Source organism: Littorina saxatilis, linkage group LG11 (assembly GCF_037325665.1).
Source record: "Littorina saxatilis isolate snail1 linkage group LG11, US_GU_Lsax_2.0, whole genome shotgun sequence".
NCBI lineage: Eukaryota > Metazoa > Mollusca > Gastropoda > Littorinimorpha > Littorinidae > Littorina > Littorina saxatilis.
The window spans coordinates 23,693,214-23,710,367 of record NC_090255.1 but is presented as its reverse complement, the minus strand read 5'-3'; the positions used below and the strand labels follow the sequence as shown (position 1 = coordinate 23,710,367).

Sequence of the window (17,154 nt, the reverse complement as noted above, 5' to 3'; positions counted from 1 at the left end):
TTTTAACAAAATATCACAGACTAGTAACTCATCAAACGCAAATCAACTTGTGTGTGTATGTACGTATGTATGTATGTGTTTGTGCATATGTGCATGTATGTGTGTGAGTGTGTGTATTTGTAAGTCTTGATATATCCATCTGCATGTGTCTGTCTGTGTGTGTGTGCATAAGCAATCCCGTACATACATGCTTGTTGGTATGAATGCACTTCAACAAGCATACCCATGCATCTGCCCTAGCTGCATCCAAATCTGTTCCAACATCCATGTACATGAACGTATATTTACAAAAGTTTCATCATGCAAACATTTCTGCCATTCGCTTCACATATTCATGATTTCCCCAAGCAAATAATCAAACAAATATGTTTCACTGAACAAACATGCTCCAGCAGGTTCTCATTCATAGCCAGTTCGTCTTCTGCCCTGCCCTACCTGTTCACCTTGGCTTCATAAGATTTAAAGGTACATTGCCTTCTGTAAGCAATCATGTGAAACTGCCGCTGCCACCACAAATCTATTTAGGCTTTTCTCTATTTGCATGGGTAGGACTGAAAAATGTCATGAAACCTGAAGAATTTGGGGGGGGGGGGCGGGGGGGGGGGGGGGCGGGGGGGGGGCCGGTCTCGGGGGCCCCCCAGACGCTGAAGGATTTGTATAGTTAACAACCAAAAAGACGTCAACACAAACATTTCGAATCCGGATTTCCAGAATATACCGGAAGAATCCCACCCATGCATTTGACATGCATGTATCTTAACAATGTTTAAAACGGCTATGCATCGACAACAACAAAAAACAAAAAAAGAAGAAAAACTTTTAAAAACAAAAACAACAAAAAACACCGGAGATTTTCAACAAAAAAAAGCAGGAAAATAGAAACTCCTGTTCTCAAGGCTATTTCAACACAAAATGTCATGTATTCTGCTCATATCACATCATTTTGTCCGTTACCCTTTGAAACAGCAGGCAAATTTTGCTGTGGGACATGAAGGCATGCGTGCACGAGTTCTTGATGCAATCACAAAACTTGTTTTGTTAAAAATGTCCATTTGAACACGTTCCAATACCTTTCTTGCTGTTGTTATTTTATTTTGTTGTTTCACAGCATATCCAAAGGAGACGATTCAGGTGACGAACATTTATGATGCACAAGAAAGCTCTAAATTTGATCAAAGTGTAGATTATACATGATTCGAAAAAAAGTGAGATTTCAAGCATTAGACGTAAAGTAGAAACAGCAACATATTTTTTTTTTAAAGTCTCTTCTCATTTATCTCGTGACTAGAGCAGCAGCAACTCGCTAAAAAAAAAGAAAAAAAGTGTGGTCTTAGCACACATCCGTTCAATGTGGTCCAAAATGCAGCCATCACAAGCACAGTCCAAAATGCAGATATCAACACACATCAATCCCCCTCTTTCACACTTTTGTTGAAATGAAAATCACAGAAGGTGCAAGCACAAATGCATGGTTCTTGTTAATATATATACTATGCAGAAGCAGCAAACACACACACACACACACAAAGTGTTTGAAGTGTTGATATTAGCACACAGTCAAAAACGTAGGCATCACCATCCTCCGTTCCTTCGTTGAGGTGAAAATCACAAAAGGTGCAAACCCGTGTGTTATGCGACAAATCTGAACTAATCTAAATGGGGCTGTGGTTATTCCTCCTTGACACCGTGCTTGAAAACGGCATCCACATACTGCGAGTACCATCGATACATGTAGTTCTTGTCACGAGGAAACGCGCCCTCCAGAAATCCGATGTGGCCCCCGTGAGAAGTTATCACCATGGCGATGTGTTCATTTTGCAGAGCCTCGTCTACCGGTATTGCTGTGAGACAGAGAAGAGAATATTTTGCCATGAATCAAGCATAACAGAAAAAGTTGAATAATGGGCATCACCATTAAGACTCAGGATTTGAAAGAAAACAAAAAACCCATTGCAATCTGAGATTATGTTGAATACCTATGCATGCTTATTTTTAGTCTAACTTCCTTGCTGCCAAAATGTCTTTGGTTCATGTTGACCTTTTTGTTTTGTATGTACTCTTTTCTTGAGGTGCTAATAGCACACATATGAACACACACACACACACATACACTCACATAACACACCCACAACCCCCCCCCCACCCCCCACACACACACACACACACGAGTACCAAAGCGGCATGCCTACCATGCAGAGGAGAGAACGGATCATCAGCAGCATTAAGGGTCAGCACAGGGACGTGTAAGGCGTGAATCTTGTCGTGCAGAGAAGCCTCCTTGTAGTAATGTTCGCAGGAGTCATAGCCAAACATCTTGTACGTCACTCGGGTATCAAACTCACGAATCGTGCTGCTCTGCAAATCAAAGATACAAGTCGTGTAAGGCAAAATTACTACATTTAGTCAAGCTGTGGAACTCACAGAATGAAACTGAACGTAGTCCGCCGCTAGTGCAAAAGGCAGTGAAAGTGACGAGCCTGTTTGGCGCGGTAGCGATTGCGCTGTGCTTCATAGCACACTTTACTGTACCTCTCTTCGTTTTAACTTTCTGAGCGTGTTTTTAATCCAAACATATCATATCTATATGTTTTTGGAATCAGGAACCGACAAGGAATAAGGTGAAATAGTTTTTAAAACGATTTCGGAAATTTAATTTTGATCATAATTTTTATATTTTTAATTTTCAGAGCTTGTTTTTAATCCAAATATAACATATGTATATGTTTTTGGAATCAGAAAATGACGAAGAATAAGATGAAATTGTTTTTGGATCGTTTAATAAAAAAATAATTTTAATTACAAGTTTCCGATTTTTAATGACCAAACTCACTCATTAGTTTTTAAGCCACCAAGCTGAAATGCAATACCAAACCCCGGGCTTCGTCAAAGATTGCTTTGCCAAAATTTCAATCAATTTGATAGAAAAATGAGGGTGTGACAGTGCCGCCTCAACTTTTACAAAAAGCCGGATATGACGTCATCAAAGGTATTTATCGAAAAAATGAAAAAAACGTCCGGGGATATCATACCCAGGAACTCTCATGTCAAATTTCATAACGATCGGCCCAGTAGTTTAGTCTGAATCGCTCTACACACACACACAGACAGACACACACACATACACCACGACCCTCGTCTCGATTCCCCCCTCTATGTTAAAACATTTAGTCAAAACTTGACTAAATGTAAAAACAAGAATGGTAGGTAATTGGAACGATTATTATTGACAAAACAAAACGTAATACATCGACCCAAAGCTAGGCCTATGAAGTAGACAGACAGACAAACACTTATGAAACAAATAAAGAACTAATAGCTTAAGATCGTGTGGCTCACTTGCAAAATGCCGGCGACGTAATGATCAGATCGACGTAAGCATACAAATGATAGGCAACTGGAGGTATAAAAAAAAAGTAATATCTTCAAAACTTTTTTTTTGTCAAACAGCCAAGGGTCATGTTGTTTTTAAAATTGAACAAGAATGAACAAACAAAGACAAAATGAGCAGTGACAATGTGGAGTCCAATTAGCTTGGCTGTTTAATAATTACTTCATTTCAATTTGATGTGATCTAGAGAAACTGCATGATAATATCATACTACGTCAAAGCAAACTAATCTTTTTAATATATAGTTGTCGAGAGCTAAATTACTGTAAACTTTAAACTTTACCTTAGCATATGTGCCTGTTTTTCTTTAATTTCAAAATTCAACATGTCCATGATGATGCATAAGGATGCGTAAGATTAAAAGTATGACTGAGAATTATAAGATCAAATCTGTGAGCCAAGAACAATGCACATTCAAACTCACAAACACATTCACAAAGGAGCAGGGTTTCATTTACTAGTGCGCCCTGCGCCATTGGCGCATTAAATCTGAAAATGTCCCATCACAATTCCCTTCAGTGAGTCAAAGGGCGCATTGAGATTTATACGTAACTGAGGTGTGTACACTTTACATCGGATTATACACATACATACACACACACACACATACATACACACACACATACAGAGATAACACGATATAGCGGCTAATTCTCAGATGGCACCATATTTGCACCATTTTGCATCTTTGGTCAAAAACTCGTACAGGCCTCATTTGCGCGTCTTGCCTTCGACTATGTCCCATCGTAATTTGGTTGAGGGGGACAAATGTCCCATTGCCTTTTTCTCCCAGGCTAAACCCTGAAGGAGGATAATTAGAATTCGAAGCTCCCATATTTGCCCTGGATTCCTTCATCTGTTTCTTGTGACTCTATAAAAGCATTATTACATCTTTTTTAACATTCAAGTATTATATTCTTACCTCCAGTACATGATCAACATCCAGCTGCCGTTCAAACAATTTGATGTTACTGCAACAGACATTAAACGATTTATAAGTTTAAGTCTAAACTGTAATAATAAAACAAGCAGAAAAATCAAAAGCCCATTTCAGAACATATTGTACCTCAATGACCTATAATTTATGCCTGGCCAAAACCAGGCCTCCAATTGTACATGTATGTTATTGTCACAGTTGGGTCTCAGCTAGTACTGTACATAGTCTTTCCTTGAATAGCATAGATTATTTAAGTGTTCTCAGGCCTTGCATGGTTGTCAGTCGATCACTGGCACATACTTTTTTTTAACTCACCAATTGTTGTGACCCCTGGCTGGTAGACCATCTAATTGTTTTGACATATGTGACCCTCCACCACGGAATGAGTCGCATGTCACCTTTGCATGATTTTAATATTTTTACATTTTCCTAAAGAGTTTTTTATGCTCTATCCAGTGCTGAAAACCGTTTTAGAAAAGAGCGAAAACTGCTTAAGTTATAAGCCTGTGACTAAGGTGACCCTCACACTGTTACCAGACACTCCCCGGACTTATATTACGCCTAGCGCAGAACCGCGCGAGGTGACATGCGACTCATTTCGTGGTGGAGGGTCACATATTGTAGGTCTTACCCATGACATTTGGACCTATACATATTTCAAATACAGGTCCATTACCTGACCTGCTGTCTTAGTCTGAGGACAACAATGAATTATGATTGTATATGACAGCAAAACCTTTCTTTCTTTATTTATTTGGTGTTTAACGTCGTTTTCAACCACGAAGGGTTATATCGCGAAGGGGAAAGGGGGGGAGATGGGATAGAGCCACTTGTTAATTGTTTCTTGTTCACAAAAGCACTAATCAAAATATTGCTCCAGGGGCTTGCAACGTAGTACAATATATTACCTTACGACAGCAAAACCTGCTGCAGGATTCTTTAGTCATGGATTCTGTCAGTTGCAATTTGCAAACTTGAGTTTACATACACACTAAATCATTCACTCTTTCTACCCCGAGTTGCGAGTGCTAACAGTCCTAAGACCAAGAAGAACAAAATCAATCTTTCGATTCGCCAACTGACCCTATTACTTCCTCCTGATCCTCGAATTGTTTTCGTTCCTAAATTTAAACCAACAAAATTAGTTAAAAATGTAAAAACTTGATTTTGCAGACATAACAAGGAAAGTTACTCTTCTTAGACATCCAGGGGACACAGCTTTCACTATTAACTGCCAAAGAAAAGCCACATGCGCCTGCTTAAATGAAAAACAAACTAAAAGAAAATAAATAATACTATTTTTTTCAAGGACCTACCGATCCTAATTGTTTTTGCCTTGTCAATGAAAACAACTATTTTATTTTGTTGGTAGCCTAACTCGTGTAAAAAAAATCTGCTTTGCAACAGCCAGGCCTTTATACTCACTCCTTGATCTTGTTGACCAGTAGACGTGCCAGGTAGCGATTGAAGAAGAGAAGGTTGAGAGGTTTTTCCAGAGAAATGCATGACTCAAAGACGTTCCATGCCACAGAGATACACATCCCCGCACACAGCCCTGACTTCTTGCCTGCTGCTGCCAGGTAGTTGAAGAGAATCATTCTGAAACAGCCCCAGAGATTTTTTTTAAAACATACATGTACTGTTTTTTGGGTGTTTTTGATGTGCATACAGACCAGGTACACAGACACACACACACACACACACACATGCAGACAACACACATGCACTGAGTCAAACGCATGCACACACACACACACACACACACACACACACACACACACACACACACACACACACACACACACACACACTCTAAGCTCTCACATAACCCTCCACATTTTTTTGAGAGTTTCTGACTTCTTCTATATATATATACGACTAGTGTCTGTCTGTCTGTTCGCGATGCACGGCCAAAGTTCTCGATGGATCTGTTTCAAATTTGGTGGGCATATTCAGGTACACCCGGGACACAACCTGGTCGATGAGATATTTCAACACGTGCTCTCAGCGCGCACACCGATTTTTTTAAAATTTTTTTTCTGGATCCACTACCAGTAACTCTTCCTTATCTTCTCCAGTGTTTTCAGCCGCGATTATCTCCCTTCCTCCGTGTGGCAAAGCCGGGTCCCAGGCGCAGCCTGGTATTCAGCTCTACTTCTTCCCGGCAAAGCCGGTACCCGGCGAAGCGGGTAATCATCTAGTCCTTAATAAATGAAGACTACAATGACCAAGAAAAGCAAATCCAGATGTGCATACTGTGCTAGACCTACAACGAATGAACACAGCACCTGAATGTGCACATAACACAGTCAGACAGACAGACAGACACACATTAATTCTCCTTACGTTACTTACCCTCCAAGAGACACACCCACCCCCATGACGGGAGCATCAGGAAACGTTGCGTTGATATGGTTCACCACAAACTCAGTGTCCTCTGTGTTGGCCGCGCAGTATGTACGCGGAGTCTTCAACACAAATAGAGACAAATGCACTCAGATTTGGAAAGCAGAGCACATATATTTGAAATCCAGTGCTAACCTCACCCCTACCCCCCACTTTTAGACTCCCCCAAATGGATCCTGAAGAATTTTAAGGGGGGGATCTGACGCTGAAGGATTTGAATAATTAACAACCAAAAAAACGTCACCACAGACAATATTACGCATCCGGATTTCCGGAATATAACGGGAGAATCCCACCCATGCAAACAGCAAACTGAAGAAGGTCTACAAGTCAAAATGCACTAGATATGAACTGGAGTCAATGTAAGAAGGGAGACTACAATAACTCACCAAGAGATCTGCACCTCCATTTCCTCTGTTATTGAAGACAACGCATCTGTACACAAAAAATACACACTTATACATTTCTGATCTGCGTAGTTTTTAAACAAAACAAATACATTTACCGACAAGAAAACCATTGAAATATTCCTGTATTTCTCTCTCTCTCTCCCTTTTTAAAAAACAAAAACAACCTTGTTCAACTATTATGTGCGTTACAATTGAATGACCATATATACTGTTCAAAAAAAGAAACGCATAGCTTGTAATATTTGGTTAATTTAGTTATATGGCTACAAGGATATCCACCAAACTGCAGAAAATGTTTATCTGGTCGTCGACCTTTCGTCCATTGCCACAAGTGAGCTCTGCACGTGACGCATGCGTTATCAGTGGATACAATGTCAAAATTGCTCATTTGGTATGACCACTCGTCATGCTTCAGTGTAATCTCGTGAAACTCGGGGAATATTGAGCTCTCACCATGTCTTCCAAAACCCATAAAAGCGGATTGTTCGCCACAAAGAAATCAGACGACAATTCAGCGACGAAAGATGGCCCGATTGAGCAGAGAAGACCGCCAAATTGCATTGGGTCGTTTACAAGCAGGCCAAAGTCAAAGTGTAATCGCCAGGCACTTCCACGTGTCCCAGAGCACCATCAGTAGACTGTGGGTCAGGTTTCAAGCCACTGGCTCCGTTGCTGACTTGCCACGAGCGGGAAGACCAAGGGCGACAACTGCTGCTCACGACCGCTTCATACGGCTCCGCCACCTCCGGAATCGTTTCCTGTCGGCCTCATCTTCTGTCCAGGCTCTCCCCAGGCCACACCGATTATCGGACCAGACCGTGCAGAACCGCCTGCATGAAGCTGGTTTGAGAGCTCGCAGACCTCACAGAGGAGCTGTCCTCACCCGCCGCCATCGCCAGAACCGAGTGCAGTGGGGCAACCAGCACCTTCGCTGGACCGTCCGGAATCACTGGAGACACGTGTGGTTCAGCGACGAGTCCTACTTCCTGCTCCAGCGACATGATGGTCGGAGGAGGGTCTACCGGAGAGTAAACGAACGTTACGCGCCCAACTGTGTGGATGAGGCACCCGTTCATGGTGGTGGAGGCGTCATGGTGTGGGGGGCGATCAATACCGCTGGAAGGAGCACCCTGGTGCACGTCCAAGGGCGCATAACTGCCCAGCGATACGTGGAGGAAATTCTGCGCCCACACGCCCTTCCTCTTCTGGCTGACCAGGATGCCATATTCCAGCAGGACAACGCTCGCCCGCACACAGCACGACTCACCACCCAGTTCCTCACCGACCACCATGTCCAGGTGCTTCCCTGGCCATCCATGTCGCCAGACATGAACCCGATAGAACACCTCTGGGATGAATTGGACAGACGTGTGCGCAGGCGAGAAGAAGCGCCGGCAAATCACCGCGATCTATTGCAGGCACTTCAGGAGGAGTGGGACACCATCCCACAGCAAGATATCCGGCATCTGATCCAGTCCATGCCCAGAAGGTGCCGGGCAGTTGTTGCTGCTCAAGGCAGTCACACCCCCTACTGACTTGACAGCCTCGGCACCCAATCGTATTGATTGACTGATTGATTTGAAGATGCAAATGAACTGTGTGTGCATTCAACTGTGTCCATACCAAATTTCAAACAAATAATCTAAATATTGGATTTTCTGTTAATTTTTTCGAAAAATAAAACAAATTTGGCAAGTAGCAACTATGCGTTTCTTTTTTTGAACAGTATATGTGTTTAGGTTTCTTTACATCAGCTATTGTGTCTTTGATTGAAACATATTTCAGCACCATACACAAAATACATACGTACAAATGTCACTACACACTTAACTGTTTTTCTGTAGCTGCCTGAGCAGTTAACTAATCATTCCAATTTGAAGCTATGCATACTAATACGGTCAATTCAAATTTGAAGAATGCTATAATTCATTCACATTTCATGATTAGAGACTATAAGTCTAGAATCTAAACAACGAAGTGACTGTGGTAAGCTGAACAAAGTTAAAAAACAAAGGAATACTGTACTCACCAATACAAGAACGGGACAAGACGGTATCAGTTGCGTCTGCTTTTTGTTGTCTTTTGTGTTCTTGTTTTTCCTGATTCGTTCCGTGTTGCGTCTGCTTTTTGTTGTCTTTTGTGTTCTTGTTTTTCCTGATGAAGCTTCCATAAGCGAAAATTCGTACCGTCTTGTCCCGTTCTTGTATTGGTGAGTACAGTATTCCTTTGTTTTTTAACTCTATAAGTCTAGGTTATCATTATTATCTAGTCTCATACCTGTAGCCAAGAGGTAGAGTATCGTGAACCATGTGGAGAATGTAAGAATCTTCACTGCTACCTGAAACCAAATGAGAACAGTACTGTACTTATACTGCACTTCTAACAGTTCATTCACAGTTCAGGGGTCCGGGTGGATGTTGCAGTGCGTCCTGGGACGGGGCGGTGTGAGAGCATACTGGGAGAAGGAACAATGCGTCGGGACAAGCAGGAGAGGATGAAAACAATAAAAAGATTTTTTTTTTAAATATAAAATAAGAAACCCAGTTCATTCACGCCTTCTTATTAATAAGTATGAAGAAAAAACGAGAAAAAGACAAGTCAATGCCTCTTTGTTGTTGTAGCAGTGAAAACAATTTAGAACTTAAGCAGATGTCAGAATTACTGCATTTAAGTTAATTATAACTCCTGAAGAAGGCTTCATCAACTGATCAAGTACCAGCTAGTATTTCCAGCGCTGAAAGTCCACGAAATGGGGCACAAGCCTTTGGCTAGTACTTCTCATAATTAACTAACCAAAGAGCAAATTTTTGTATAAATTTGTGACCCAGTTTCACAAAACCAGGGATAACCGCTATTTTGGGCAAATTGAGCTATCAGCATATCCATATTCTTCACATCATTCCTTTTAAATTGATATAAGTGTTATGCCTGTAGCTTCAAAACTCACTGAGATATGGGGTTTCAAAGTATAGAACGGGCCCGGTGGCCATTTTGAGAAAAGAGCCTTCGAAAGAGGAGAAACTCAGCTTTCAAAATCAACAAAAATCCCAAATTAACCCAGATAGGGCCCAGGCTCGGTTTTTCAGCTGTGGCTGCGAAAGGAGTGCCAGCGGTTATCCCTGGTTTCGTGAAACTGGGTCCCATTTTTACTCGCCAAACCAACCATTTGTTTCAGTAACTTTACTCGCATTTGGCGAGTAGATTTACATTTCTACTTGCCATTTACATGTTTCTACTCGCCATGGCGAGTAAAATACTCGCCACTTTCAGGCCTGATTTCAGAGGGAGTTTTCCTTGTTGGTATGTGCATGTGTGTGCGTGTGTGTACGTGTCACAGTGTGTGTGTGTCATAGTGTGTGTGTGGGTGCATGCATGTGTGTGTATGCGTATGTGTGCATACATGTGTGTGCATGATTACATGGGTGTTTGTGTGTCTTATGTACGTGTGTGCATGCTTGCATGAGTACAACAGCTTTTTTCTGTCCGTGCGTCTCGATCTGTATGTCTCTGTTTCTTTGGCACATCATGTTTGCTTTTTACCTGTAAGTCCAGGTAGCAGTAAGACAGTGGGGCGGGAGGAGGAGGGGATGGGGGAGTTGTCGTTATCAGCCCAGTCCAGTTTCACCTGTCCTCCATCAGGCATCAGCAGAAACTCACTGTTGGATGAAAACAAAATCAAATTTCTGTTCAATATGAAATCACATTTATAACAGTACAGTTAAAAAAAAAAAAGATATTCTAGGTTACAATAAGAGAAGACTATACTACAAAAAAAATTGTTCTTAAAAATAAAATAATAACATCAAAACACTCTCATACAATTTGAAAAAAAATATGAAAAAAAAACCAGGGGAAAAGAGTATGCTATTCACTATACTGTACTAATCTACCCACTCTGACAGGACTTGTAAACCTAATTCAGTCTAAATTGGTTTTTTTTTAAAAGGAGGGTTCCACTGTAGAAACATTCTCGAAGGTAAAAAACACACCTGCGATACGTGATGCGAGGGTAGGACTGTATGATGGCTCTCAGCAGGGTCATGACGTGCGACTGGAAGCACCACCACGTTGGCCAGTAGGCCTCCCTGGCCACCGGACAGTGTCGCTCGATCAGCTTCTGCAGTCTCTTGTCTCCACAGGCAATCCGCGGTTTCTGTACAAGATAGAAAGAATTAACATATTGTGTTCAGGCCTAAAAAAAAAATAGGTGTGGTTACGGTAACCCGACCTACCCTATTTTTAGGGGCCGATCCTATAACTTTTTATTACATTTGTCAAAAAAAAAAAAAAGAAAAAAAAAAAACGAGTGCAAAAAAACGCAATGAAAGCGAAAGCGCCCGAGTCGCACACTTATTTCCCTGTCAAGTAGGTTTAATTTGTACACATTAGAAAAAAAAGTAAAAAAAAAAAAAAAAGTGATTGCCTACCTACCTACCCTATTTTTTTGGGCTATGTTACCGTAACCACACCTATTTTTTTTTTTGGCCTCATGAGTCTCATCAGCTGTTGTGATTCAAATGACACCATTAGTTTCAACCACAGAACGCTTGGAAGAAAAGGTGCGATGTAGGAAAAAACGGACAATTGTACTGCATGGGTGATGAAGCGTGCACACACACACACACACGCAAACATGCACCCACACACACGGACACACACACATACCTATTCCCCCTTATTCTTCAGGTTACATAAACCTTCTTTTTTCTTTTCTTTTGTGTGTGTGTGTGTGTGTTATTTTTTGAAAGGGGGGGGGGGGGGGCGGCTCAGAGACTGGTCCACTCAAACCAGTTCTTTGTTCTGTACTTATTTAGTGTATCAAATGTACCACTACCAGAACAATAACAAAGTAATCTGAGTCATACAGGTATATCATCTGGGTTAGCTTTCCAGTGATTACATGTGACAGGCCTACTTTACTGTTCACAGCTAGGGTTTACCTCGTGGTCACTCATCTAGTTCAACAATAATTTAGATAACTGAAGGGAAAGCAGACTGTTTAACCTGATTTAAAACCAGCCTACGACCCAATTCGCGCTATGCATACCAGATGAATCCAATCCAACGTGTGTGCTTTGTTTTTGGTCATTGATCTGTGTAGTGAAGCGTGGTAAAGTGTCCAGACCGCAAGTAATGTAATTACAGATTAAGGGGTTTCTATGTTTCTTAAAATCAATAAAAACAACAACAGCTTCTGGCATGCAACTCGACTAGTTGTGTCAAGCATAAACTTAATTCCACTGTTGGGTCACACACAAGGCAGTGTCAGTCTGTCACTGTGAACTCTTTTTGCATGCTGCAGTGGTCCGTTTCTCTCATGGACCAAAAGCTAGTAAGTTAACCACTTGCTAAGCAAGTATAGACAAGAGAGCCCATGAAACGATTTTGTGTTACTTAGGTGAGTATCAAATACTACTGGGTGGTATCGAAAGAAGTCAACAGGATTGCAAGCTGTGCATGCCTGCTGCCATGTTTTTCATGTTGGACGCATTGTTGCCGATAGATGCTAGCTCACCTTGTCTTGCTAATTAAATCCTTGCTTTCCTAGCAGCGAGCATGCAGTCCCCCCAAACATGATAATTAACCTAGCATTACTGGCAAAAACCTGCATGGCTATTTCGATGCTGAGAAACGGGAATTAGCTTCATGTCATTAGTTAATGTGGCCTAACCACATCAATTATTAATTTCAAACCAGTATACATGTGAGTTCTTCTGAAAAGCATTCTTGTGTGTGTGTGTGTGTGTGTGTGTGTGTGTGTGTGTGTGTTTGTTTGTGTGCGCATGTTGAGTGTGTATAGACAATAACAAATGGTGTCATTTTCATGTCAGTATATATTTTGAGAGAGAGAGAAAGAGACAGTCAGACAAGACGTGCAGACAGAAATAGACTGAGAGAGGTCATTCGACCGACTGCAGCGCATTAAAAATTCAATGAAAACCGTCTCACCTTCACAACAACCAACAAGTAGTAGGCAGCGTACAGACCCCCGAACGCAATGGCAAGAGGAAGGGATGGGTTGTCTTGTAATAAGCTGGATACTTTGCGATACATTTCCATTTTTGTTGATGGTCTGGCAGCCAGCCGTTTCTGAATCAACTCGTGGGATCACTTGACAGCGAGAGAGAAATGCCGTTGTTTGCACACACTGTCCAGCACTTTACCTTTGGACCGACGACGATTAAAAAATGTTTCGTGACCCACAGATCGATGTGTTATCATTGGTGGTGAGTCGAGAGCATCGATCTTGCGGGATGCTGCCGCTTTGCCAAGCATTTTCTTCCTATTAATTCGCACAAGATACTAAATGCGCTAGTGAAAACTGTAGTGCATCTCTCCTAAGCCTGCTGTTGGGTCATACAGAGTCTGATCCGTTTGTTTCATTTGGAAATGATGACAGAAACGGCTGGCCGCTACGGCTGTGAACCCAGGAACCTCGCCCAGCAAAGGTCGTCTGCACCAAGCTGCTTATAGGTAGCGCTGTTCCTTGTGAAATTATGTCCCTTACTCCTCTGATGAACTTAGGCGACGAACAAGCAACAATACACTAGGCCAAAAAAATATTGCAACAAATTTCGCACCCAAATAAAAGCATCTAATTCCCCTGTCATTTCATTCAACCTGTTCGTGGTGAATACTTGATTTGGCTTTCTTCTCGCATGTAAAAGTTGCAAACTAAGTTATGCCTATTGTGATTTTTTGGGCCCTTGCGTTTTTGTCCAGTCGATTTTGAGAGTACCCTCATTTGAGTGGCGGTCACGTGATCCCTGTAAAAGAAATCTTTAATCTGTCACTGGATAGAGCATAGAGCATAACAAACTCTTTATGAAAATGTAAAAATATGAAAATCATGCAAAGGTGACTGGGTGGCCGAGTGGTAACGCACTTGCGCTCGGAATCGAGAGGTTGCGTGTTCGACCCTGGGTCGGGCCGCTATTTTCTCCCCCCTTTCCTGACCTAGATGGTGGGTTCAAGTGCTAGTCTTTCGGATGAGACGAAAAACCGAGGTCCCTTCGTGTACACTATATTCGGGGTGTGCACGTTAAAGATCCCACGATTGACAAAAGGGTCTTTCCTGGCAAAATTGTATAGGCATAGATAAAAATGTCCATCAAATACCCGTGTGACTTGGAATAAAGGCCGCGAAAGGTGAACATTCGCCTAACAGGCTTGAGGTTTGCTGGTCGATGTGAATGCGTGATATATTGTGTAAAAAATTCCATCTCATAAAAGCGCTTTGAACTTCGGATAAGGCGCTATATAAATAAAGAGAATTATTATTATTATTATAATCCAAAAGGTGATCCAGATAGTCAAGTGAACGGCCTTAACTGGCATATCAAGTTTGAATGAAAAGACAGAAGAATTAATGCTTTTATTTGGGTGCGAAATTTGTTGCAATAATGTTTTGGCCTAGTGTATTAATAAATAAAAAATATAATAAACCCCTGCCACCTTACCTTCTTCCCACTTCTCACGAGTTACAAAAAACGGTCATTCTTACGAAGAACTTCACTGTATTGGCAAAAGACTGTTTAAGGCTCCTTTTTCGCACACTTTGCTTGCTTTGGGGGACACTATTTCACAAAACAGCACAAAACTGCACCAAACAGACAAGCGTACTCTAATTAAATAAAATCTGGTGTCTGGATCACTGATCAATACTTGGCTTATTCCCCCCTTAGCAGCAGGAACCTGGCCATAATTTCACTGGCCAACGACTATAGATGGGATGTCTGCAAATGCAGGTTCATTTGTACTTGTGGGAAGAGTTCGCAGTGTGTCACCGACTGCTCACCCTTGGCGTGACAAAAGCACAGGCACATGCATGACCAGGAAGGGGTGTGGCCGTTTTTTTGTTTTGTAATGCTTCCTTTTCTTCAGATTACACTGAGCAGTCATTTTTGGCAGGGCAAATTATACCCATGACCCTGGCTCTGGGGGACCTAGGAGAGCTAAACATGTGAGGGGTCCGCCTTAATTTTAAAACCTACATTTCTCACGTTTTTTGTTTTTTTTAAGTTTTAAAAGGGGGATTCCACAACACTAAAAAGGGGGGTTCCACAACACAAGGGTAAAGGACAGCTGCTACCAAGTCCCCCCCCCCTTCCCCACCCCTTCCACCTCCTTGCCAATATCATGAGCCTGTGGGTTAATTTAATGCTCCCATGAGCTGCAGTTACACTGAATGTTCAGTTTTGGGCCTGTACTAAGAATTGCAAGAGCGTTATGAGGGATACTTTATTCTGTAAACCACCTGTTCACTTTCTGTGTTAGCTTTCCGATAACATTCATCATCGTGTCAGAAATAACCGTGCAGTAAAATGTGAAATTAATAACACAAGTCAATAGATATACATAAGTGTACAGAAAAATGTGTGCAAATTACAAACAGTGGAACCCCAGTTTTAAGACCCCCCAAATTAAGACTCCCTCCCTTTTAAGACCCTGTTAACGTGCTACCAATAACCGCCCGCGCATGCCACCAAAAAAGTGTTATTGGAGTACTATTCGACAGGATTGATGAACAGGCCTAAGGCCTTAAACATCGCAAGTTCAAGTTCAAGTTCAAGTTCTGTTTTCTCGGACTTTCTGTTCATAACCTCAGTAAATTTACCTCCATTTTAAGATTCCCTCCTTTTTAAGACCTGATTTTCTTTGATATTTGGAGGTCTTAAAAAGGGGGTTCCACTGTACCAGAAATCAGTTGTCACCAGACCAGCACAAAAGGATGCACTCTCTTGACATCTTGCATGGTGTATGTATAGATTTCACTTTTCATCCATGTGTTGATGAAACCACATTATGATTCATATGTGACCCTCCACCACGAAATGAGTCGCATGTCTGGCGCGGTTCTGCGCTAGGCTTAATATTTTAAGTATGGGGAGTGTCTGGTAACAGCTAGTGTGAGGGTCACCTTAAGTCACAGGCTTATAAATCAAACAGTTTTCGCTCTTTTCTAAAACGATTTTCACCACTGGATAGAGCATAGAGCATAACAAACTCTTTAGGAAAATGTAAAAATATGAAAAGTCATGCAAAGGTGACATGTGACTCATTCCGTGGTGGAGGGTCACATATGAGTGAATCAAATGCAATGATCAGCGCTCTTTCTTCAACACATGTTGAAATGAATTAAAAAATGGGACTCAGCAAGTGCTTCAGTCTGAATATATGAAAACACAGGCAACTGCAGCTGCTGTGCGAACTGAAATATATTAGTGTTTGATATCATTTGTGCAAGAGGCCATCATTTCCTCTTTCCCAGCCTCCCCTGTGTGTGTGTGTGTGTGTGTGTCAGTGTGTGTGTGTGCATGTGTGTGTTCGTGTGCATGCATGTGTGCGTGTGTGTGTGTGAGTGTGCATATGTGTGTACGTGTGCATGCATGTGTGCGTGTGTGTGTGTGCATGTGTGTGTACACTCTGCACACACGCACGCACGCACGCATGCATGCATGTGTGTGTGTGTGTGTGTGCATGTGTCTGTACGTGTGCATGCATGCGTGCGTGTGTGTCGTGTGTGCATGAAAATCACATGTTGCTGACTAGTACAAAGAGCTGGAAAATGGGGAGATCTTAGCTTTGTATTGATTCAGTAAATGAAGGAATTTGTTGCACTTGAACCCACTTTTAAGACATCCACTGACAAAATCAGGTCTTAAACAAGTCGCGTAAGGCAAAATTACTACATTTAGTCAAGCTGTGGAACTCACAGAATGAAACTGAACGTAGTCCGCCGCTAGTGCAAAAGGCAGTGAAAGTGACGAGCCTGTTTGGCGCGGTAGCGGTTGCGCTGTGCTTCATATAGCACGCTTTACTGTGCCTCTCTTCGTTTTAACTTTCTGAGCGTGTTTTTAATCCAAACATATCATATCTATACGTTTTTGAAATCAGGAACCGACAAGGAATAAGATGAAATAGTTTTTAAAACGATTTCGGAAATTTAATTTTAATCATAATTTTTATATTTTTAATTTTCAGAGCTTGTTTTTAATCCGAATATAACATAT

General features: G+C 41.7%; 2 protein-coding genes and 1 long non-coding RNA gene across 3 annotated transcripts in view; 1 reads left to right on the top strand and 2 right to left on the bottom strand.

Moving 5' to 3' along the window:
* The window catches only part of LOC138980070 (uncharacterized), a 29,191-nt gene extending 19,245 nt beyond the window's left edge, over nt 1-9,946 (top strand). The window contains exons 2-3 of the long non-coding RNA XR_011460229.1: nt 5,774-5,905; nt 9,565-9,946. This is a non-coding gene — a long non-coding RNA (uncharacterized lncRNA). The remainder of the gene's footprint in view (nt 1-5,773; nt 5,906-9,564) is intronic.
* Nucleotides 1,030-13,591, bottom strand: LOC138980069 (phospholipase ABHD3-like). Its single transcript, XM_070352871.1, has 10 exons — nt 13,091-13,591; nt 11,131-11,294; nt 10,682-10,797; nt 9,419-9,479; nt 7,121-7,166; nt 6,681-6,793; nt 5,751-5,924; nt 4,311-4,359; nt 2,190-2,355; nt 1,030-1,841 (listed from the first exon to the last, which is right to left on the bottom strand). The coding sequence occupies exons 1-10, from the start codon at nt 13,199-13,201 to the stop codon at nt 1,669-1,671; spliced, it is 1,173 nt and encodes a 390-aa protein (XP_070208972.1). The 5' UTR covers nt 13,202-13,591; the 3' UTR covers nt 1,030-1,668.
* LOC138980066 (proteoglycan 4-like) overlaps nt 11,423-17,154 on the bottom strand; it is a gene marked incomplete at its 5' end in the record, with an annotated part of 113,132 nt that continues 107,400 nt past the window's right edge. Inside the window, 1 exon segment of the transcript XR_011460228.1 lies at nt 11,423-11,627.

Coding starts and splice junctions, on each gene's coding strand:
- LOC138980069 (XM_070352871.1), bottom strand. CDS start 13,201: ATGGAAATGTATCGCAAAGTATCCAGCTTATTACAAGACAACCCATCC. Junction 10,798..11,130: donor CCTCGCATCACGTATCGCAG/GTGTGTTTTTTA, acceptor TTCATCCAACAG/TGAGTTTCTGCTGATGCCTG. Junction 4,360..5,750: donor CTGGTCAACAAGATCAAGGA/GTGAGTATAAAG, acceptor TGTCTGTTGCAG/TAACATCAAATTGTTTGAAC.